General features: G+C 37.6%; 1 protein-coding gene across 1 annotated transcript in view; it reads left to right on the top strand.

Moving 5' to 3' along the window:
- LOC107658573 (tubulin polyglutamylase TTLL7) overlaps positions 1 to 23501 on the top strand; it is a 99115-nt gene that overhangs the window by 45366 nt on the left and 30248 nt on the right. Inside the window, exons 10-13 of the mRNA XM_016447165.1 lie at positions 9613 to 9707; positions 12217 to 12364; positions 17281 to 17354; positions 21882 to 22017. Of these exons, the coding sequence (XP_016302651.1) occupies positions 9613 to 9707; positions 12217 to 12364; positions 17281 to 17354; positions 21882 to 22017 (453 nt within the window). The remainder of the gene's footprint in view (positions 1 to 9612; positions 9708 to 12216; positions 12365 to 17280; positions 17355 to 21881; positions 22018 to 23501) is intronic.

The raw sequence follows: 23501 nt of genomic DNA, 5'->3' as shown, positions 1-23501 counted from the left end.
CACTCACTCACTCACTCAAAACTGTTCAGTCCATTCACATTTGAATCATCTATTTTCCGTGTCCACGTTTCATTTCTACACACTCGCCATGTTTTTGCTGTCACATCGTGTCTACACTGAATGCGAAAAAGCATTGCAAATCATTTGAACGTTGTGTCAGTACGTTTTAAATAGCACTAGTCAGCAGTTTACTGTCGGGGATTTGTCGTGTTGCGCCGCATCCAATACAGCATCACTGATTATAACGAGTTCTATTGTATTTTATTGCATACCGCTCTTGTTCCGGTGTAGACACGATGTAAGTTAATGTAGCTTTCTGATGCTGCGTTTGAATTTTCATGCCACATTATTTGAAATTAGCGTGGGCCAAACTTTTTTCTCTCACGGGCCACCTATTGAGGAACCCTGGTATACACGCATACAATCATTACACAAGAACACATGTAAACACACATCATAGAAATACTAACATACACACTTCAACGTAAACCAACTAAAATGACACAAATATGTGCGTGAAAACACACAAAAAAACTCTAAAACAACTCAAACAACACTCAAATAAAGTGACTAAATTGATCTATTTCAAGCATGCATTCAGACACACACATGCACCTTCAAAAACGCAAATAAACACTTAAAGGCACAATTAAAGCAGCGGAGCTTTTATTATGCCACAGTCGACCGCTTCCGCTCCTTCCGGTCGTGCGTATGTCGGCGAAAGCAGTGGAGCTTTTATTATGCCACAGTCGACCGCTTCCGCTCCTTCCGGGCGTGTGTATGTGGGGAAAAAAAGCAGAGCCGTTTTATCATACTAGATACATTTGAAAGTTCTGTTATAATCCTACTCTGTGCGGTCGTCACCGGTCTAATAAAATGCACAACATATTAAAGCGTCTTTGGTGTTTCCATGTTTTCTGCAAAACAAAACCGGAAATCGAGGGGTTATGACGTCATTGGCAGGTGACACAATGACACTATAGACACGGTCCGTGTCACTAGTTAAAATTGCTTATTTCTCTGGATTTAAACATTCTTCGAAACATTTGGGATAATGTAAGTACACAAGTTACATATTGTGCCTTTAACTCACATTTGAACACATACAGCTAAGATGCCTAATGCTCACTAAAACACACACACAGGCTGCAGAAGCACTTTAGCTCTGGCCGAACGGCTAATGTTCTGAGGCTTTTGTACTGATTTTATCTTCTCTGCGGGTTTTATTCTTCTTCCATTGACATTCAAAACATTTGAGCCATTGATACGAGCAGGAACACAAACATGGAAACCGGAGAAACCTCGCTCTCTTTAGCTCGCCTCACATCATCTGCTAGATGTGGTGAGGCAGCATTGTCCACGTCTTCAGCAGAGCGCATCATTAACATGTTAATCTGGGCGCTGCTCATTCGCAGGGCTGCTGGGAAGGTTCGTCCACTCCACGGGTCAGACAGAAGCATCTGAGGGACTTGAATAGCCATTAGTCAAATGCTGTGGCGCAACATTGATATCACTCCCCCCCTGGGCCATCTCTGTCTTTTCCCCCTCTTTTCTTTCCACAAACTGCTCACACTGGAGCTGTTAAGCTGGCATGACGAATAATGCAAAGGCACAGCGACAGCAGGCCATCTCTGTCTTTCTCCCCCTCTTTTCTTTCCAGAAACTGCTCACACTGGAGCCGTTAAGCTGGCATGACGAATAATGCAAAGGGAGAGGGAGAGAGAGAGAGAGAGAGAGAGCATGGCTTCTCAGTTTGCCTCTTTCAACGAGTAGACTAGTGTCTGCATGCATGATATTCTGTTCCAAAACTTAGTGAGCTGCCTATCTACAAAGCGTTTTAAGGCAACATAGTGTGCTCCCGAAAAGACAGATGTTTCAAAAGGTAAGTGGCAACATTATGCTGCATTGAATGTATCCCTCATTAAGAAGGCAATCCCACAATACACTGTGACAAGCACGTTAAGCGACTGTATGTAATGTATAGCAAATCTCAACCAGATTGCTCAACTTAATCGAAGGAGAAATATAAACTATATTATCACCCAGCGATATATATTAAAAGTTGGATATATAATACATTATTTGCAAATATGCGGTATGCTTACGTAAAGCAATATATACTGTGTGATTATTTACATCTTTACAAACTATATTTTGCACAACTCTATATAAAGTTGGATATATCATATATACATACATAAACTATACTCATGTAGGGCGATCTATATATATATATATATATATATATATATATATATATATATATATATATATATATATATATATATATATATATATATATATATATATATATATATATATATATATATATATATATATATATATATATATTTCTATCTCAAGCATAACTCCTTGATTGCTTGTATCGTCGCAAGATGTAAACTATATTATCACCTTGCTGTGATCTGCTAAATGCGAAGAAGGCATGAATATAAGATGTTAGAAATATTAACATCTGTAAAGCTGCTTTGAAGCAATGTGTATTGTGTAAAGCGCTATACAAATAAATATGAAATCTGATTTGAAAGCCCAGCAAAAAAAATAAAAAATAAATACAAATCCATCTAAAATAATCAAAATAAATATTGATTATTACAATTATTTTAATTATTATTGTTCGTATAGCAATGTAATTTAATAAATGATAATGTGAAAGGTGAAGTGACTTTACTGTAGCATAATGTGCCAGTCTGGAAGTTTCAAATCACTCACAATTTTTGTTCCATAAAGTGGAATATATTAAAGTGAAATATACTCGTAATTTAGAACTATATGTAATCATTTGAAATGTAACATATAACTTACAAAAAATTAGAACACGTGACGTCAGTGAAACAAGCTATTACATTTTGATGAAACATTATACAAATACATTTGTTTGTAATTTAAAACAGAAACTAATTATAAATGTGTAAAAAATATTTTAACCTACTGTACCTCTAAAAGAAAATGCATTTTTATGCTTTGTGTATGAAATATTTTTTAAGAAGTGTCCAGATGTTCAAAAGGTGTTTTTTCTTCTTCTTCAGATTTAGCTCATTTCAAAAAGATAAGTAGACAAACGTATACACAAAGTATAGATACTGTCTCCCACTCACACTAATGCTGGTTGTGTTCCAGTTCCATTTTCACTAACAGAAATGCACTAGCAGTAATCTTCACCAATCTTCTGCTCTGGCTCTTTGATTCTGTGTGGGTACAGTGTTATTGTAGAAACTGTACCTGAAATAAGGACAAAGTAGAAAAAAATAAAACAAACTGACTTAATTTTGTGTTTAGCTCTCGTGAAGGTTGTGTCCTTGACGCAGTTGGTTTTCTGACAATCATTAGAGAAGCAGCAAGCATCCAGGGACAGGAAGTGCTTGTCAAGTGTTTGCCAAGCGCAGGTCAAGTAGAGCTTAAAGAGCTCATCTGCACACCCAAGATGGTCAAAAGCATGTTCATCTTATCTAATGCTCCTTTTGCTACATTGTTTTTCACTGAATCAATTTCAAGAAGACTTTAAGTCATAAGGAATAACTCATTCTCATTTTTTAAAATTAATTATTTACCCTTCTTCATGCCATTCCAAACCCATATGCTGCTATTTTTTTTTTCATGAAACACAAAAGTTGAATTTTTTTTAAAGGAATTGTAACACTGCTCTTGTCATACAAGGACAGTTTGTCATTTTGTGAAGGCATGTGATAGCTTTGTGTGAGAAACAGACTTTTTAGAAACAGAATTTTTCTTTTTGGAGCTGGACAGCCGTGGATACTATCAATTATTTCTATTTTGTGTTCTGTTAAAAGCAAAGCAAAACAAAACAAAACAAAACAACAAAACAAAGCAAAACACAAAACAAAACAAAACAAAACAAAACAAAATGTTTTGTTACTCTCTCTTTTATTCTTGTATCAGTTCATATACAAAACACAAAACAAAGCAAAACACAAAACAAAACAAAACAAAACAAAACAAAACAAAACAAAACAAAACAAAACAAAAAACAAAACAAAACAAAACAAAACAAAATGCAGCAACATGATCATTTGTCATTTTTGGGTTAAACATCCTTTTAATTGAGATTTGTTGGTCTGGACATTCTGAAGTTAATGACAGCACAAAGTGGAGATTTATTTTTTGAAGAACATAAAACATCGAAGAAGAACAAAACTTTAAAAACACTTGGTTTATTTGGTTGTTTCAAAATATTCTACCAAATGCTTGCATTTTTTCTTAACTACTATGAATTTGGTTTCACGCATTAGGAATTCATGCATGAAACAGAATTTTAAAACCGAGGAAAAACTTCCTCAAGATTTCTCACAGGATGACCATAAATTATGCAACACATGCGTCATGATGTGAGAAGTCTGCTTTTCCTTATATAAACCATATACACACTTATCTAGCACATTCAATGTTGGGTTAATTTGATTTTCCTTGCATGCATTAGTCGTCACACTTCTCTATTTGTTTTTTATGCCCTTAATTAAGTCATAAAAGCTGAGGTTCAGTGAGTGGAAACTCTAGGTGGCAGTGTTGCTCTGTAGTACTGCTCTTTTTAGGTTTATTAAAAAATGATTACAGTGATTCATCTGTCTATATCTGAACAAACTAAATTACTTAGCATTTTTAATGCAGTCTCAGAAAAAAACAAAACAAAAATGATGTAAAGTCCTGCTTCATGCTCTAAAATAAATCTTTCTATCAGCTGGGTGTTTATTTTAAGAAGTATGCCAGTCTGTGTGTGTTTGGGAATCTCTGATAGGGGGTCAGGTCAGTGGCTGGCCCTGAACACGCACAGAAACGCTGATTGGGTTTCGCCGCTGGAAGCAGCCTCTCCAAATGCGACAAAAGAACAAAACAGTGATTGATAAGGATGTGAAATGTGATCCACACGTCTCTCTCCGCAGCTGCTCCATTAGCAGAACCCAGATCAGTATTCCTGCATATACAGCGCGCTGAGGATTCGAGCAAGTGTTGTTTTGACGTTGTTGTTATCCCACATGTATTGTATGGCGTATTCAGTACTGCTGCATAAAGATGCATCGTGCACTTTGCATCATTTTGAATAGCATATCGATTATTTAACACTATTCTCAATTTATGTTTGTACTCCAGAGATTTTTTTTCACATCTGAACATTTGAAGCAAACACAAATGTTCATAAATGTACTCCTTATTTTCTCACGAGAAGTATTCCAATATTTCATAAAGTATATAAAGATATAAAGATCATAAAGATATTTTTATGCTCTGTATGAAGGTAAATAATTAAAAACTAAATAAACGTAATTCAAATGCATAATATTCACTGGAATTAAATCATAATCCCCTCGCTGTGGTTTCTTGGATTACTGTCAAGCCATCAATACACCAAAACTTTGAGGTTACTTGAGGTTATTAAATTGCATTAGTTGTTTTCACAAAAACTAAAGGAAATGAAGTGTATTGATGTAACTTGATTAACTATGACCAAAATCAGTGCAGCATTTCCTTTTATGTGCAAACGTGTTTTTCTGTCTATATAGTTTTTATTAAAATTTTAGTCATGGTTTATTTGAATTATTTTAAACAAAAAATGGGAAATGTTGCCTTGGCAACTAGCTGCAATAAAATAAGTTTAATTTTTTATTTTATTTATTTATTTGTTTTTTTCAGTTAATGTTTATTTTATTTCAAGTAGTGAAAATAATTGTAATGGTTTTATCTTAAGTTAATTATAATAACCCTGGATTAGCCAACAAAAGCTGAAAATATGTCTTTTCAAAAATTCCCAAATAGACTAAAAATATCCCCCCGATTTAGTTTTTTTTGCTCCATTTTCCCGGAAGGGAAAGCCTGTAAATTTGAAATGTGTAGATCTGCTATAATTTGACTTTTGGTCAACTTTTAAGACTACACTAGCATATGGACAACCAGCGCAAAAAAAACCAAAACATGACATTATTTACATCTTATGGGGTCTCTACAGAGATTCATTAAACTCAAAACAGCTGGATTGCCTGTAGTTTGACACCACGTTTGCACCACAAGTCTCAGTAAAAGCACAAAGAAGGTGTGTAAATGAAAAATCAGTAAAATCTTTGGATGGTGTCGAGGAGCTTTTGTAAAATCTACTTGCGTCAGAATGATTATTATCAAACGGCATTGAATTATTAAGAAAAAACTGAAAACATGGCTGACATCCTAAATCTGCGGGACTCCTGCGTGGCGGATCTTGATGAGGAGTCTTTGTTGCTTTGTGAATCTGCGGGGCATCTACCCAGCGAGGGGTGACGTGGCCCAGCTCGGAGAGCGAAGAAAGCGTGAGCCGGATCAGCTACTGCTGCTAAGGTTACGGCTGATACAGTAAATTCATTGATTCAGTCCACCGTTAGCCGCCCCTCTTGCCAACCTTCCCTGCGACGCTCAGTTGTGATGTAAATATTATCTTACAGTCCTCTCCTAAGCGATCACCTTTCTGAGAGAGATTAACATCCGAGCGGGGCAGCTCTATTAAGAGCCCAGTGAGGGGCGGCTGTGTCTGCTGTCATCTCTCTCTGTGGCTGCCATCTTTCTCCAACCGTTTGTCTTTGCTGACGATGAAGCACTAATGCTGTGTTACAAACTGTAATGTGCAAAGCTGTACCCAAAATTCATTTTTGCCGTATCGGAGCTGGCAGCAAAGTGAGCGAATGCTTTTGCTGCTGTTTGCCATGGGTGGAATACAAAAGAGCATATTATTATCTGAGGTGAAGAAAACCCTCCAGGATACCTGCCTGCTGATAAATGGAGTTAGTAGCTGAAGGAACAGTTCTCCCCAAAATTCTGCCTCGTATGTGTTCCTTTAAAAATGTTAGGAATGGCCTATCAAATGGCCTGTATACACAAATAGTTAAGATTTAATAAAAAGTTAAATGTTCATATATAATTAATAAAATGTGTAATAAACAGTACTTTACCAAAGTGTCAAGTTGACTTGATAATTAATATATTTTGTTTAAACATATAATTCGTGACAGATAAAATAATAGTACCATATGAAGGATAAAACTGTTCAGTTGTAATAATGAAACAGTAATAAAGCAATAATATTATTCCTTCAAGTTGTGCTCTATTTGAGATACAAAAATCTACAAAAAGTTTTTTTTTACGTGTTACTGTTGCCTCCAACCACTGTAACACTCTCACTTCTTGTATTAAAGTTGATATTATTTTCTAGTCTTTCTCGCTTTAGGTCTGTTAATGTCACAGTTAGATTTGGCACAACATACACTAAAGGCTGCATTTATTTGATCAAAAAATGCAGTAAAATCAGTGTTATTGTGAAATTATGATTTAAAAGAACCATTTTCTGTTTGAATGTCATTTATTCCTGCTATTGTAAAGCTTAATTTTCAGCAGTCATTACTCCAGTCTTCAGTGTCACATGATCCTTCAGAAATCATTGTAATATGCTCATTTGCAGCTCAGTTATTATCTGTACTCAATTATTAATTATGGTTATTATTATTATCAAAGTTGAAATGTTTTTGAAATAGAAATCAGCATTTATTTATTAGTCATTTTTCATAAATTTAACGCATCCTTTCTGATGAAAAATAGTATAAATATTTTTTATTATTATTTTTTTTTAATCTTTTGAATTGTAGTGTATCATGGTTACCACAAAAAAATGTTTCTTGAACACCATTTTAGCATATTAGAATGTTTTCTGAAGGATCATGTAATATTGAAGATTGGAGTAATAAAAATTCAGCTTTGCCCTTACAGGAATAAATTACATTTTAAAATATATTAAAATGTAAATAAATTGTAATAATATTTTACAATATTACTAGTTTTAGTGTATTTTTGATCAAATAAATACAGCTTTGGTGATCATTAGAGACATAAAAGTTAGTTAAAAATGAAAAAAAAACAAAAAACCTTTTTTTTCACTTTTTTATTTATTGAATTTGAGTTTTTCATCCGTCTTTGCAACAATATGAACAACAAAAGATTTGTGTTTCTGGTCAGCTTCTGGTTACAAATTCTGCAGCGCAGAGCATAAAAGTTATGAATGAATATGACCATACATCACAGATATCATGAGCTGGTCTCATTTCCTGTGCAGGTTTTTTTTTTTTTTTTCAATTCCACAGAGAAAATAACTCTGGCATCTGATGAATTAGCTTGTGTTGGCAGGAATGTGACAGATTATACTAATGCACGGAAAGACATTATATTGCTCAATTATGTCTAATTAACTGCTCAAATGATTCTGAATGGTTATAAATGATTTAATTCAAACAAATATGTAAACCAGAATGCAAAGCTTTGTTTTCATGTGTTTAGATCGCGCCATTATTCTGGCCAATGCGAACCAAACAAAGCTGATCTGATACATAGAAAATGTTAACGCCTGATCATCACACTGGGTAATGACAAAAATGAAAGGGATCACGTGATATATATTTGCATGTAGTGATGATTTCTTTCCCAGTCAGCTGTCAGAGATCCACGGAGTGGCAGCACTTGAATAGATTCCTCGTGTGAGATAAGAAAAGATTGTGCCATTCAAGTGGTGACTATCAGCATCATTCAGCATAATGGACTGGTTGGTTTGTTGCCTGGCTGATCACATTCGTTAAATGTCTTTCCCAATCAGACTTCATATTTAAAGAACAACAACAGATGTTTTGTCTCATAACAAGCAAGCCAGGAAACATGCAGACTTTAGTGGTCATGATTTTATGGTTTTATGGAATGCATCATTTTTATTTTTTATTTTTTGGTCATGATATGCCTTTGACATTGTGTCACATCCCAATGGATCTAGACATGCAGGCTTCCATTTTTTTATTTAATGGCACCACCTGTGCACTGATATGTCATGTCAATTGTCTGGTAATCACTGGCTATGCTTTGAAAGCTCCGGAGCAAACAAGATCAAAGTTGCAGTTGTTTGAACTTGAGTCTCGCTTGACCTGCATGCAGCGCTTCACTCCATAGAGGTCATCATTTACTCACCCTCATGTTGTTCGAAACCTGTGTGAGTTTCTTTCTTCTGGGGAACAATATTTGAAGCTTTATTTTCCTTGCCATTCCAAAGTGCAGACAATGAAGCTTTCAAACTTCAAAAATCAGGCAAAAACATGAAAAAAGCCCATAAAACGTGTACTATATTCCAAGTGTCCTAAAACCATACAGTATTCTTGTGTGACCAAAATTTAAGTCAGTATTTAATGAAAATCGAATGAATATCTGCCCTAACTCTTCTTGGTGTGTTCATGAGGTTATAAGAGAAGTAGCAATGTTGCCTGATTTGTTACCAGACATGTTCTTTTGAGTCTAACCTTTTCAATGATTTTTCTTGAGTTGGTTCACAATGATCCATTCACAAATCAGACTGAATGTGTTCTTGAGTAACTGAGCAACACTGAATAACACTGAGTAACACTGAACCAGATTTCGTTTTAATGAGAGCTGATGCCCTGTGATTTTTAATAATGGGTAACAGTGACTGCTTCTATGTGGCTTCTCAGTCCTCCTTAAAAGATGAAAATTGCTTCAGATTTTTGATGAAATTGAAAAAATAATACAATATGAAAACAGAAACATCTCACTTTTTTCCCTTTACAGATCAATCGTGCGCCGAGTTTTGGGACAGATCAAAAGATTGATTACGACATGAAGAAGGGGGTTTTGCTCAACGCCCTGAAACTGCTCAACATCAGGTATGAAGCAATACTCTTTCCAGAGTCCCATTAGAAAGAGAAAGAAAGAGTTAATCAGAAAACTCACTCTTTATTCCCAGCTGTCCACCAGTCTTTAGTGTTTTAGAAAATATTGGTTCCTTGATCTCCACTAATGGTGCTTTTCCACTGCGTGGTACGACTCGGCTCGGTTTGCGTTTCCACTGCAGTTTAGTACCGCTTTAGAGTGGGCGGGATTATTCACATGTCGTTATAGTTGTGCCGCCTCTACTGCCGAAAACTTTACTCCTGAAAAACTTTTTCATTCCGCCTCGCCCCATCAAGCTCTCGCTGGATCCGCTCCTCTGCTATAAACGAGAGGAATGTCTGTACTTCCTCAACAGACAACGAAGCAACCACTTTTTGGTTGTTAAAAAAAGGTGCGCTCGTTCAAAACAGTTGCGTTCGATCCTTCACTGGCTGTGCTGATTTAAATCTAGCGGTTCTGTTGTGTTTGTGTCGCAAGTTCAGTGACGCAGGTAGTGACGATTCTCTCCAGCCAATCCGTGATCAGCAGAGTTTACACGTCACATTTTGGTAACGGTACGGTTCACTTGGAACCTCAACCGAGGTGGTACTAAAAAAAGTACCAGGTACTGTACCCAGTGGAAACCCCCCCAAAAGTGAACCATACCGAGCCGTACCGTGCCGTACCATGCAGTGGAAAAGCACCATAAGAAGTTACTTGAAACTCTTTGATGGGTCCTCATGCACTTGTTTTGTATATGCTACTGTTTGATTAGAAAGAAGAATTTTTGGACACTTAAGCCACTCTTAAAAATATCTGAAGGTCACAGGTTTACATGACAAAATATCTAAACAAGTGGCATTTTCAAACAAATAGTGCCATAATTTTTGAACACCATATCACCTGTTTTGTAATTTGAAACCTTAAACTGACTTAAAACAATATCGCTTGCTTCATTTTGTTTTGGAAATGCTGTATTTGTGTTTGAGTTTAAAGAAGTATTCTTGGTTGATGGGGATAGTTCACCCAAAAATGAAAATTTGCTGTTAATTTACTAACCCTCAGGCCATCCAAGATGTAGGCGACTTTTTTCTTCAGTAGAACAGTAAATAAGAATTTTAAGGTGAAACCATGGATCATGGTGATTCATACACTTCACAACTGTGGCTGCCGATTCTTGAGAGTAAAAAACAAACCATATACATACAAGACCAAATTAATTCCCGTGGTTCCTGATGATACATTGAGGTCTTATGAAGTGAAATGATCGGTCTCTGCAAGAAAATGAACATTATTTACAACATTACAGCTTGGGCAAATGGTTCTCAGTGCGTTCACAGCTATCTGGACTGCAAACATCCTCTGTCGCATAATGACATATGTGTGGGCGCATATTAATTTGTTCTTGTCTGTATATGTTTTTTGGACTCTCAAAAACCGGCAATCACAGACGTGCAGTGCATGAATCGCCAAGGACATCGCTTTCACCTAAAAACTTCTTTACTGTTCTACTAAAGAAAAAAGTCACCTACACGTATATCTTGGATGGCCTGAGGGTGAGTAAATTAACAGCGGTAATGAGATGAGTTGAAACATATAGATATAGCAAGGTGAGTAAATGGTTTAATCCCACTATTCTCAGATATTTATGGTCTTATGGCTATAATTTTGAACTAATTGTATATTTTTAGTTAAATGTTTATTGCTGTGTTGTATGATCACCCAGTACACTTCATTTGTATGTTTCATTAAGTTATTACTGTGAATACTGAGTGTACTGATACTATTTTTTTTCAAACTGCTTTCTATTATTGTATTGTATTTAACTTCAAATGTTCCTAAACTATATGTTTATGTGTGAGGATTGCGTCTTTTTGTGGGAATGTTGTGTATGTTCGCTTGTGCATGCTTCCTGAGTTTGTGTGACTGCCTGTGTACATCTGTGCGTGTAGTTATATGTCAGTATGCGGGGTTTCCGGTGATTGATTATCATAGACCTGGCCTTCAAATCCCAGGTCCACCTTTTGTACTAAATATACCAGAGTGGCCCAACAATGGTCCTAGAGTAGGAAACAACAGCAGACAAACTCAATCGAGCAGTGGATCAGATTTCAGGATGCATTGCTGCCATTCTGTCACAGTGATTTTCTTGGAATTCTCCACAGACGTTTACTGTGTCCCAACTGATCCAGCTGAGTTCTTACCAGTAACATATCAAAGCGACTCCTGTGTTATTTCCCCAGCAGTGGCAGGACAAAACCAATAACTCAGCAACAAGAACTCAGAAGTGTGAAAGTCGTATCAATAAAATGAGAGGCTTCCCCGGTGGTTCAGGAGCCCACTGACCCTGAATGGCCACTTCCAACAGCAAATTTGAAAGGCCAGTGAGCGATGAAATCTTAAAGTGCTGAATGCTGTCAAGTCGAGTGATGTATGGAGTCTCAGAGTCTGTCAGGATTTCGGCTGGGAGTTTGGGCTACTTTGAGTGCTATTACTTGAGCATTTCCTTTTTTTTTTACCCAGAGCCAGTGATAAACGACGGAATTTGGCCCAGCAGAAGGCGGAAGCCCAGCGACGACTGTACGGACAGGGATCAATGCGGAAACTGACGGCCGGATCATCGGAATGGGAGAAACAACGTCACCTACTAGAGCGCAGGAGAGAAGAGCTGGTGAGGCCTGTTCAGCAGTTAAAAAACATAATTTTATTCAGTCACATTTAAGTAATGAAGCCAAATAACGTTTTGATGTTGGAGCCATGGATTAGCAGTTTTGTGCACTTGCTCCAGATTTGTTGAACCTTCGTACTCATGTGGAAAATGAAAATGTGGGTTGGGGGGTGGGTTTGGGTCAGGGGTCCTGGCCCGGCCACCTCTGTCAGTTTGCCCCCTCACCTTTGGTGCCATCTACAGAGTGGGTGCCCTGATTTTAGTCTGTGAGGCAGGCTACTGCCCTGGGAAGATCTCCCACTCAGAAATAGGAGCTGGGGAGTGGGTGGGTGTGGAAGAAGGTATGGATCTTTCAAAGACTTCTGCTCAAGCTCTAGCGCGCTACGGGATCCAGACGCTCTCTCATTGGAGTCATCTGATCCTGATAGCACGCTGCTGGGCTCTTCTACTCATAGTGACGGAAATGAAGAGGTTGATGTGGTTGGTGATGATTATGAGAGTGTGAGCACCGAGTCGTCATCGGCCATTCCCAGCCGCTCATACGGATATGTTGGATCTGATGGATCGTGCCACTAAGCAGCTCGATCTGGTCTGGACGAGTCAGAAGCCGAAGCCAGCTCGCGGCCAACTAGATGAGCGTTTTTTGGCTGGTCTTGATCGTCCCGCCCCCGGGAGTCTTCCGTTTCTCCCAGATCTCCACTCGGAGATATCTAAATCCTGGGGGAAACCGTATTCCTTTTCGGCTGCATCTCTTTCAACATGCAGACTATGCTAATGTTGAGGGTGTGGCCGAGCGTGGATACGCGTGGATGCCCCCTGTTGAACAGACGGTTGCGAGCTATCTCTTGCAGGGTGAGTCATCCTCTTTGAAGACTCCTGCCTTGCCATCAGTAGTGCTTCAGACCACCTCGCGCCTGAATGGCAGGGCGTATGAGGCAGCAGGACGGTGGTGCTCTGCACACCATGGCGCTGTTACAGGCCTCAGGCTAACTTGTTGAAGGATTTGGATGAGGGTAAAGACTTGCCGCCAGAGGCAGTCAAAGAGCTGTGCCGCACCACGGATTTGGCTCTCTGCGCCACCAAGCAAACTGCTGCTGCCATTGGGCGTTCAATGGCGGCAATGGGGGCTACGGAGAGACATCTGTGGATTAACCTTGCGGCCATCGGGAACAAAGAAAAATACTTTCTACTCGACGCTCCGCTTTCGCTGACCGGGCTTTTTGGCACTTCCGTCGAGGCGGTTGTGGAGAAGTTCAGGGAGGCGAAGGCACAATCGGCTGCCTTCAGGAAATTAATTCCCTGGCGCTCCAAATCCTCTTCTAAGGGGGACGATCGGTCTAGAGCTGAGGCTCATAGACAACATCAAAAGTCTAGCGTCTCTAACCGCAGCCCTCCTCCCTCTAGGAGTCAGCGGGGAAAGCCTACCACTAACAAGGGAAGAGACTATCTCAGGAACGTACTGAATAGGATCTCCCCTGCTATGGTAGTAAGTAGATAGCCCACTCTCTGTGGTCTGGGCAGCTCTGTAGGAAGGTTATCTCGCTATGTTATTCTGTTCCTCATGCCTTCATAAGACCTTAGGGACATTGCTATCTGAGGATAGCAGTGTTCCAGCTCAGCGGTTACTCTTTTTTGGGATCTCTGAGCTCCTCTGGAGGCTTTCTGTTAGCCTCTTGATTGGTCTTGTGTATCCAGGCTAGTTCTGCTAATATAGCATAGCTATAGGATGTTCTCCTTGATCTATTTGGGTTCCCCCATTTTTGCCAAGTTGCGGGAGCAGCCCGTGGTCTCAGTGGCATGGCCACTTTCTGAGGAAAGGCTTGGCATATGTATGTCGCTTCCTTGGTGCTCCTCCACCAGGTGGACAGGCATGTGCCTCGGCACGGCATGGTTGGATTTCGTTCCCCAATGTGCCCCCTAGGGGGCGCAGCGTGGAGTTCCCTAGAAGGGGAACGTCTCGGGTTACGCATGTAACCATGGTTCCCTGAGAGGGAACAAGACGCTGCGCCCCCTTGCCATGCCTTCGGCTTGCCTGTTTACGTCTCCTTCAGACAGCTAAATGGATGACGTATTCAGCAGATGCCCTTTTATACTTCCGGGCATCCCGCCTATGACGTCATGGGCCAATAGATTGCCGTTGTTTCACACGTGCTTCAGACACCGGTCATGCAGGCTGCATTCCCCAATGTGCCCCCTAGGGTGGCGCAGCGTCTCGTTCCCTCACCCCGCCCAAATGTATACGCAAAGAAAGAAGGCGTAACTTTTATTCTCGCTGTAGTATTGTTGCTGCCGCCATATCATGGAGACGCAGTGTGTTTCGTTGCGAAAGCCAAACTACTTTGTTTGGCCTTCTAGGACACAACTAGAAGTCAGTGGTATTTACAACACTGTTCCAGAACACTACAACCCAAATATTCGAGTGTGTGCATTTTATGGGGAAGGTTTCCTGAACCTGGCAAGAGGCGTAACATTTCCGTCACACGCTTGAGGTATTCGGCCAAACACAACGCACTAGATATCCAGCCAATCAGATACATTGCATTACACCAAATACACAAAATAATGTTCTTTTTAGCAACTTCATATGACCCCTTTAAACATGCAGCAAACGAAAGTAGGTGATTAATCGGTTAAAAATTCCCTTAGAGGGCACTATGGGGAATGGTATACCAACGCCACCATGCTGAAGGGATGAGTGCTTTATTGGTTGAGCCAAATCAAAGACTTAAAGGAGTCCTCACCCCTGCACCAGCAACGCAATCATAGACTGGAGCTTCTCAAAAAGAGCCTAACACTCAGAGCTAACTGGCCCGTGAAGCTCTGCAGAGTGGAGGCCTAAATACAACACCTCTTAAAATGAGAGGCAGCTTAGCAACACTCCATACTAAGGTCAGTAGCCAAGGAGGCTCCCAGAGAGCCTAACAACCTAGCATACTACCCTACCGCCTAGCCGAGCTCTAGGAGTGGAGGAGCATGATGACTCTCTAAAACGAGAGGAGGCCTAATTACGCCCCACTCTCAGGACATCTTGTAAGGAAGCTCACAGAGAGTCTATGACTCACAGATGCTGTCCTAATCGAGCTCTGGCGAGTGGAGGCCTCAATGTAGATAACTCTCTGTAGCGAGAAGAGGCCTGACAACAGTCTCGTGAATGCATCATACCTAGCACATCCAGCTTGATCGTAGAGAAGACAGCATTCCACCCAAAAACGCGTCCCACATCCCTTCGGGAATAGGGACAGCTATTATAAAAGCTGTTTGCATAGCTTCTCAGTGAACTACGGCTCTGTGTAGTAAATGCTGTTCCATCTGAAAGCATGTGAAAATACCACATTTAATATCATGTTTTTACTCCAAACTCACTTCATAACGTCAGTCGAGTGTTTGAAGTAAATCTTTCTGTGAGATGATGTGGCTTCTTATACAGAATAAGGCACTCAACATATTTCGGCTATGTCGATTAGCATTGCATTATTATATACTTTATTATAATAAACATTATAATGCGATAAACCATATATTGTCGTAGTCGTGTGTTTATTAGTCTCGTTGAATCAGTGAAAGCAGTTAAATCTTCTGTTTATTCAGCAACCGCTATAGGGATTTCCTGGATTTCGTCTGCAAGGCGTATTTGGAGTTTCAGCGTGAGAGCGCCCTCTGGCCTTCTGATGGAGATTTACTTCTGATCACAGAACCGTGCTTTACTGAAAGATATGCATGACAATCGCAGATTCTGCCTAATCGCATTTATCGCCTTTGCAATTTAATTCCGATTAATCGTGCAGCCCTATGTTGTACTTTTCATATTATTAGTTGCTATATACAGCAAAACTACAGCGCTTCCAGCGCTTTTTTACGGAGCTGTCAACACTGGAAACTCCGACAGCATGCAATCAGTTGTCGAACACCCTATTCATATATAAAACAAAGCCATGTTATTAAATTGTATATATAAAATTATTTGTGTTTGTGTTTTTCCAGATTTATTCATTGCATCCGTTGCATCTGAAAATTACTTTATCTAGCCTACATATCTACACTAGAAGTCTACATAATTTAAATAAATCAGTATTCAGAAACAGGTGCTGTTAAACAGGTGCCGTTATTTTTTTCAAAGTGAATTTGCATTACTTGCATTACTTATTTGAAAAAAGTAACTCTGATATTTTGTTGTAAATTTAAAAGTAATTCGTTACTTTACTAGCTTCTTGAAAAAAGTAATCTGATTACTTAACTTGCATTACTTGTAAAGCGTTAACCCCCCAACACGGATAAAAAAGTGGCAAACCACACAAAACTAAAAAAGAAAAAATATATTTAAGTATTCATATTCTGTAGATGTACAGACAAAGCACGTTTTCGAGAAAGTTCAGTAAGTAGAAGGTGCTTTGTGCACCAGTCCTTGATTGGTCTTTCGATCAACGTTTTATTATATGAAGAGATGAATGAGGTTGAGATGACTGCAGGTAGGTGGTATTTTCAAAGGGCAAAGCTAGATGCAAAAGAGGAGTGAGATTTGGGGATTGGGGGCTGAACGAATATGCCTGTACCAGCATTTAGCAGAGATCAGTGACTATTATATAAGACACCCTGCTGTGCCACTGCAAATTGACCAGCTGACCTTTCCACAATTATAGTTTTTGATGTATTAAAATGGTACAGTGGGAGTTAAATCTATATGAATTATGAATGGGCCCCCTGTATTAACAAGTGTAGAGGAAAGGCTGTTATTCGCGCCTCCTAAGTCTCAGACTTCATTAAGGTGCCTCGTAATATGGGAAACGAGTCATTTGATGCCATTGTTATTCGGTTTTGGGTGGCTAAATTACACTGCAGGATAGCACTAACAGAAACAGGGCTTTATTTCTTTGTTGTTCTTCCTGCTTCTTGCTGCTTATTCACTTGTGTTGTGTTTTCAGAAAGAAAGACTGGCCCAAGTCCGCAAGCAGGTCTCCAGGGATGAGCACGAAAAGCGGCACCTGGGGAACTACAGGTAGGGAAGCCGCTTTGACGATTGTTATCCTGTAAGAATGCCCGCTTACACTTGTGTGGTCTCTTGTGGCTTGGTTTGGGATGTGACGGTATGAAACAATTTCTTAGGCTCTCATGTGAGGACAAAACAAGAGTTGTTCTAAAACTTTCCACCTTCGTAGGCAGAAAAGGGAGATAGTAAGGCACCAATGCATGTTTGAATCCAGTGTTTGGGTAACATTCTGTTTATTAATATAAGTGAAAATTTATTTGCAGGATTTGTGTTTACATTTGTGCTTTATCCCTGTAAAAAGACATGTGAAAAAAAGTAATAAAATATTATTAATTAATTTATACATACAAACAGATCATGCATATGTGTAGGTCAAAGATGAAAATATAACCCTCCCCCCAAAAAAAAATCAGGCATATTTTAGAACCAGAATCATTAGATGTCATTAAAAGACTCTAAATAAGGATCGCAGTGCAATCCACATTGTAATTTTAAATCTTTACCAATCTTTGCCACTATTCTTTAAAGCACTAAATTTTGCCCATTTTTTCGGCAAGATTGTTTTTTTTAAGAATTAAAATATAAGAAAATTTGGTATGATCACTTTTTCTTTTATATATTTTAATAAGTACAGGTCAGAATAAGTATGTTGGTTCATTTTTACATACATATATGTTATGCTGAATGACGATGGAACATGATTTCACCCATATTTTGCCTTTTTATTTTCACAAAAGTTATTTGAAACATTAAAGTAGACACTTTACTTGCATTTAATATGCTTTCTATGTATATAAAATCACTTTTGTAAAATTTAATTCAATGTGGACACCAAAATGAGACATCTTGTCTTTGACCCACATACAAGGCCAAACTAAACTATAGACAACATTATAGAAAACATGTAATTAAATTAAAATTTATTTGCAGGCTTAAATTAATTTTTTACCTCAGTTATGACTGCTAGTTTGAGAAGCCCTGGCCTAGAAGAACCAAACATTATCAGTATTTTTATATATTATTTCTGTCTGAGATTGCTTGATTCAGGACATCAAACAACTTCAGGTTGCTACTTTAATGACTTCTAAAGAAGTTTTGTAAAGAAGCCAAATGCATCAGCAGCCAAATGCTTCTTGCTTTTATTACGTTTGTCGTTTGTTACATTCAAAGGATCTGCCAAACGAAGACCTGCCATTAAGACTTGATTAACCTGACCTCATTACACAAGCATCTTGACTAACCCTTCGTATTTACCATAAAGGGTGGCTTCATCATAGAGAAATTGCAGCATTTAGCATGTGATTTGCTGTGATTTTTCACTTAGAAAAAAATAGAAAATAAAAAATGCAGTCACCTCGTAATTGCTCCTTAATACGGAGCCTCCACGTCAGAGCTTCAGAGGAGGAATACGAAACAAATGCCTCTTCCTAAATAGGTCATTTTATGCCTATGCATGTAACTACTGTTCTGTTCAACTCTAAATAAAAACACCCCGAAAGATGCTGAAACATGAAAAAAAAAAAGTGTTTGAGGTTTGTGGGTCAGACCCAGATTTCAACATGTGCCATATGCCGAAGACTAAGCCCACTTACTCTTACTAGATTACTTCTCCCACACAAGTTTGTCCATCATGCTTGTAGCTCTTAATGGATTTGGGGTGGCTTATCGTCTGATCTGAAAATTTACATTTACTTGAGCTTTTGATTACGTTGAAGCCGGAATCCAAAAGAGCTGTTTTAAATGTCACACGCCAAGTGACTTTTAGTTTATTAGGCTGAAATGTGGTAATATGGGAGGTAAAACGAGTCGCTCGTGGTCGTGCCACCATTATTTTGGTCGGTGGTTCTCAAATGGTGGGTCAGACTGTTCTAAAAAAATGAAAGAACAATGCTAAATAAAAAATAAAAAATAAATGCAACGGTAACACTTTAGAATAGGGAACACATATTCACTATTAACTAAGAGTTTTCCCTGAACAAACTCTTAATTTGCTGCTTATTAATAGTTAGTAAGGTAGTTGATAAGTTTAGGTATGGGGTGGATTAAGGGATCTAAAATATGGTCATGCATAATAAGTTATTAATATGTGCTTTATAAGTACTAATAAACAGCCAATATGATAGTAATATGCATGCTAATAAGCAGTGTTGGGAAGGTTACTTTGGAAATGTAATAGGTTACAGATTACAAGTTACCCTATTTAAAATGTAATAAGTAGTGTAACTATTTCAATTACTTTATTAAAGTAATGTAACTGATTACATTTGATTACTTTTTGATTACTTTTCAAAATTTCTAACAAATGTTTTCAAATGTTAATAATTTTGAAACATTTAAAGTAGGCAGGGTTAACCTTGCAGTGGTACTCAACACTCATTACTGTCAGACTTTCAGAATCCTTCATTTGAATTAAGATTATAATAATTTATTTTTAAGGCACATCCACCACAAAAGCACCTCTTTTTACTTTGAGATCGTTCTGAGGTTAAATACAGATTTAAATCCATAACAAGATATAGTTTAATAGCCATGACACTGTTTTTGAAATAAAATCTTTGCATAGCTATGACAGAAAACACAGGCATTAATCTTAAAAAAAAAAGCATAAACATAAACCCAAATAGGAACAGTTATCGTATAACGTGTCCTATTCTGTGTCCTGAACTCCTGAAGCATTGGTGTCTCATATTTTAGAGCAGTCAATGCAATTTGGGAAAGAAATCAATTAAATCTGTATGTGAGTGTGTGTGAGAATATTCAAATGTAACCCCTTTGTAATCTTAAAATTTTTTTTTTAAATTTTTGTTCAGTAACTGTAACTGATTACATTACATTTATTTTGAAATTAAATGACGTAATTCCTTTACATGTAACTAGTTACTCCCCAACACTGCTAATAAGCAACTAATTAATAGCGAGAATTGGTCCTTAAAATAAAGTGTTACTAATGCAACTAACCATAAAATGTCTTAAGTTATGATAGCAAAATAAATAAATAGTCTTATTACACAGTTTTCTGGAATACTTGATGCTGATTGGTCAAATGCTGCATTCTGCAGTCAAATATTCTCGATTTATTTATTTGGTAAGTAGTCAGTATTAATAAGCAGGATAATTCTTGTATTCTGACAGTCACTATTGCGAAATAAACCGCTTCAGGATGCTGCAAGTTCATCTTGACTCTACATTATCAACTTTTAAAAGGGAGTCAAAACATTTCCCACATATTTTGTCATTGATGTCACTAGCTGTCCAATCCAACTGTACGGTATTTTGGCACAAATACATTTATCACTGGTTAAACATCTAAAACTAATACAATATTAAGCCCATTGTTTGTGTTAAAATGCTTAGACTAATCTAATATTTTTCTTCAAGAATGGACATATCTTTTTTAAGTCAGTTACATAAAAACATAAATCGTTCTAATTTGAATCCAAAAAGTAAGATTGATTACACTTTGAATAACTGCTAGTTGGTCAGACTAGTTCTTAAGAACACACAGTCTTAATGCACAATCTTAACAGTTTTTTTTTATATTCAGTGTATCGTGTGGCATCTTATGTGTAATTCATGGTAATATGGTAGCACTTTACAACAAGGTTTATTTCATTAACATTAGATAACTACAGTTAACAGGAACTAACAATGAAAAATACTTCTAAAGCATTTATTAATCTTAGTTAATGTTATTTTCAGCATTTATTAACATTTAGTTCAGCAGTACATTATCATCAATCAAAAGTTATATCTGGTCATATCATTAATGGACCTGAGCTAACATGAACTAACAATGAAAAGTTGTGGTTTTGGTCACCCTTTAGTTTGAGGATCAAATCTCACTATTAACTAACTATTAACTACGACTTTTGCCTCAATAAACTCTTAATTTGCCACTTATTAGTAGTAAGTAAGTTAGTTGTTAAGTTTAGCTATGGGGTAGTGTTAAAGGGATCTAAAACAAAGTCATGCAGAATAAGGCATTAATGTGTGCTTTATGAATACTAATAAACAGCCAATATGGTAGTAAAATGCATGCTAATAAGCAACTAGTTAATAGTGAGAATTGGTCCCTAAACTAAAGTGTTACCGTGTTTTTATTAACTAAAAAATATAATGTTCATTGCTGAAATGTAAATTGTTACCAGTAATATTAATACATTTCAGGGCTTTGTTTGCATAATCTTGATACTGTAGCGGCCAGCCATCTGATGTCTGAAGTAAAATCTGGGTCCTGAAGCACAGCCAGTTGCTGGTTTTGATTATGTCCCCGACCCAATATGGCACTGATCTGAAGATTCATCACACAGATATAGACAAAGGTTTACACGTCTCTGGCTTTTGTTTAGTCTTAACGTCTAATATAAAGACACGTTTATTAATCATTAGTATATACACAGCATTAATGGACAAATGCATGTGTGAAAAGTGTGAACTGAGGTTTGTTTAAGTGATTAGAAAAGCAGGCAGACCAGGCCGTTAAATCAGATAATCAGATAAAACTCTCTCTCTCTCTCTCTCCCTCTCTCCATACAGATGTATTTACCCCCCAGAGGACAAGCTGCTCTTGGAGAAATCTGAGAGTCTCCTTTCAGCTGCCTTTCAGACATTCCTCGCTGGGCGAGCAGCTTCACTTCAAAAGGAAATTAATAATCCACTGAAACGAATGAAGGCATGTATCTGAGATGCAACCAGACAATCTTTTGCTCTTTTTCCTTCTTTTTATCCTCCCTACTACTTCTTTCTACTACTTATTCTTTTGCATTTAAAATAAGAAATGCGGAAGTGTATTTTACTTCCTAACTCTTGTTGGGGCCATCTGTTTTTCGTTAGTGTAGTTGAAGGCAACCATCAGTATCTTTCATGAGCTACAGACATGAATGATACCTCAAATCATGTGGTTTGTTGTGGAGAGGGGTGCTGTTACTATAAGACTTTTGCCTAGTAGATGGTAAATCTAGCCCATTGACTGACTGTGATGGCCATACAGAATCTAGACCATCAGTGTTGAGAAAGCTATTTGGAAAATTTTGGTTTTCAAACTACCAGCTTCTCATGATTTAAGATTTTAACTATAGCAGGGCTTGCAAAATTTCAAAATCCCTGGTAGCCCTTCGGGCAGGCATTCTTCAGATTTTGGTAGCCCAAAAATGAATTTAACTAGCCCGAATAAAAGATTAAATAACAAGTCAAGAGATTAGGGCTGCAACGGATCACAAATCTCACAGTTCGGATTATATTACATTATCATATCACATTTTGAGTCACAGATCGGATCATTTTTCAGATGAGCAAAAAAAATATGGTTCTTTATTATTTAAGTAACACTTATTATTTAAATAACAATTTACTACTTCGATACCACAGCAAAAACTAGTAGCATATAGGGATGTAACGATTCACTCAACTCACGGTGTGATATAATTCACGATACTGATTTCACAATGCAATTTTCTCACAATTTCTTTTTTAACAAAATTAGATTTAAGACAGATTTTAAAAATGTTTCCTTTTGTTATTTCTCAGACCAAAAGGCTGCACATTACTTTGTGAAACTGAAAATGTCAAACAATATACTAACTTAAAATTTAAAAACAAATACCACAAAATGAGATTTAAGACAGAATTTTAAAAATGTTTCCTTTTGTTATTTCTCAGACCAAAAGGCTGCACATTACTTTGTGAAACTGAAAATGTCAAACAATATACTAACTTAAAATTTAAAAACAAATACCAAATCAAATAAATAATATTTCTCCATGCAAGTAAACTAAGGTTTTGCCTGTGTATTTTAATCACAATCCAAACAAAGATGCTGCATACATGTTATTTAGATTGTAAAATGTTGAAATTTGAAACAAAAACAAAATTGTCTTATTTTAGCTTTGTGATACTACATAAAAAATCTGGACGAAACAAAAACAGCAGATGGGCTGAATGAGACGCAAATGTCACTCTCTGACAGCAGGTGGCGCTTAAACAGCAGGTATTTATAGGCTGCTGCCCCTTTAAGACCGAATGCACGGATCTAATATAATAATGCACGTGTGATTTCTTTCTCCACGGTTTACGTTCATTTAAGACATGAAAATACTTGCCGAGATAGTTATTTTGAGATAATTTTGCGTGTATGTGTCCGTTCAAACATTTCTGTGT

This window comes from Sinocyclocheilus anshuiensis, unplaced genomic scaffold (assembly GCF_001515605.1).
Source record: "Sinocyclocheilus anshuiensis isolate Anshui unplaced genomic scaffold, SAMN03320099.WGS_v1.1 scaffold1957, whole genome shotgun sequence".
In the NCBI taxonomy this organism is placed as follows: domain Eukaryota; kingdom Metazoa; phylum Chordata; class Actinopteri; order Cypriniformes; family Cyprinidae; genus Sinocyclocheilus; species Sinocyclocheilus anshuiensis.
The sequence above is the reverse complement of the archived record's forward strand: the minus strand, read 5'-3'. Positions and strand labels throughout refer to the sequence as shown.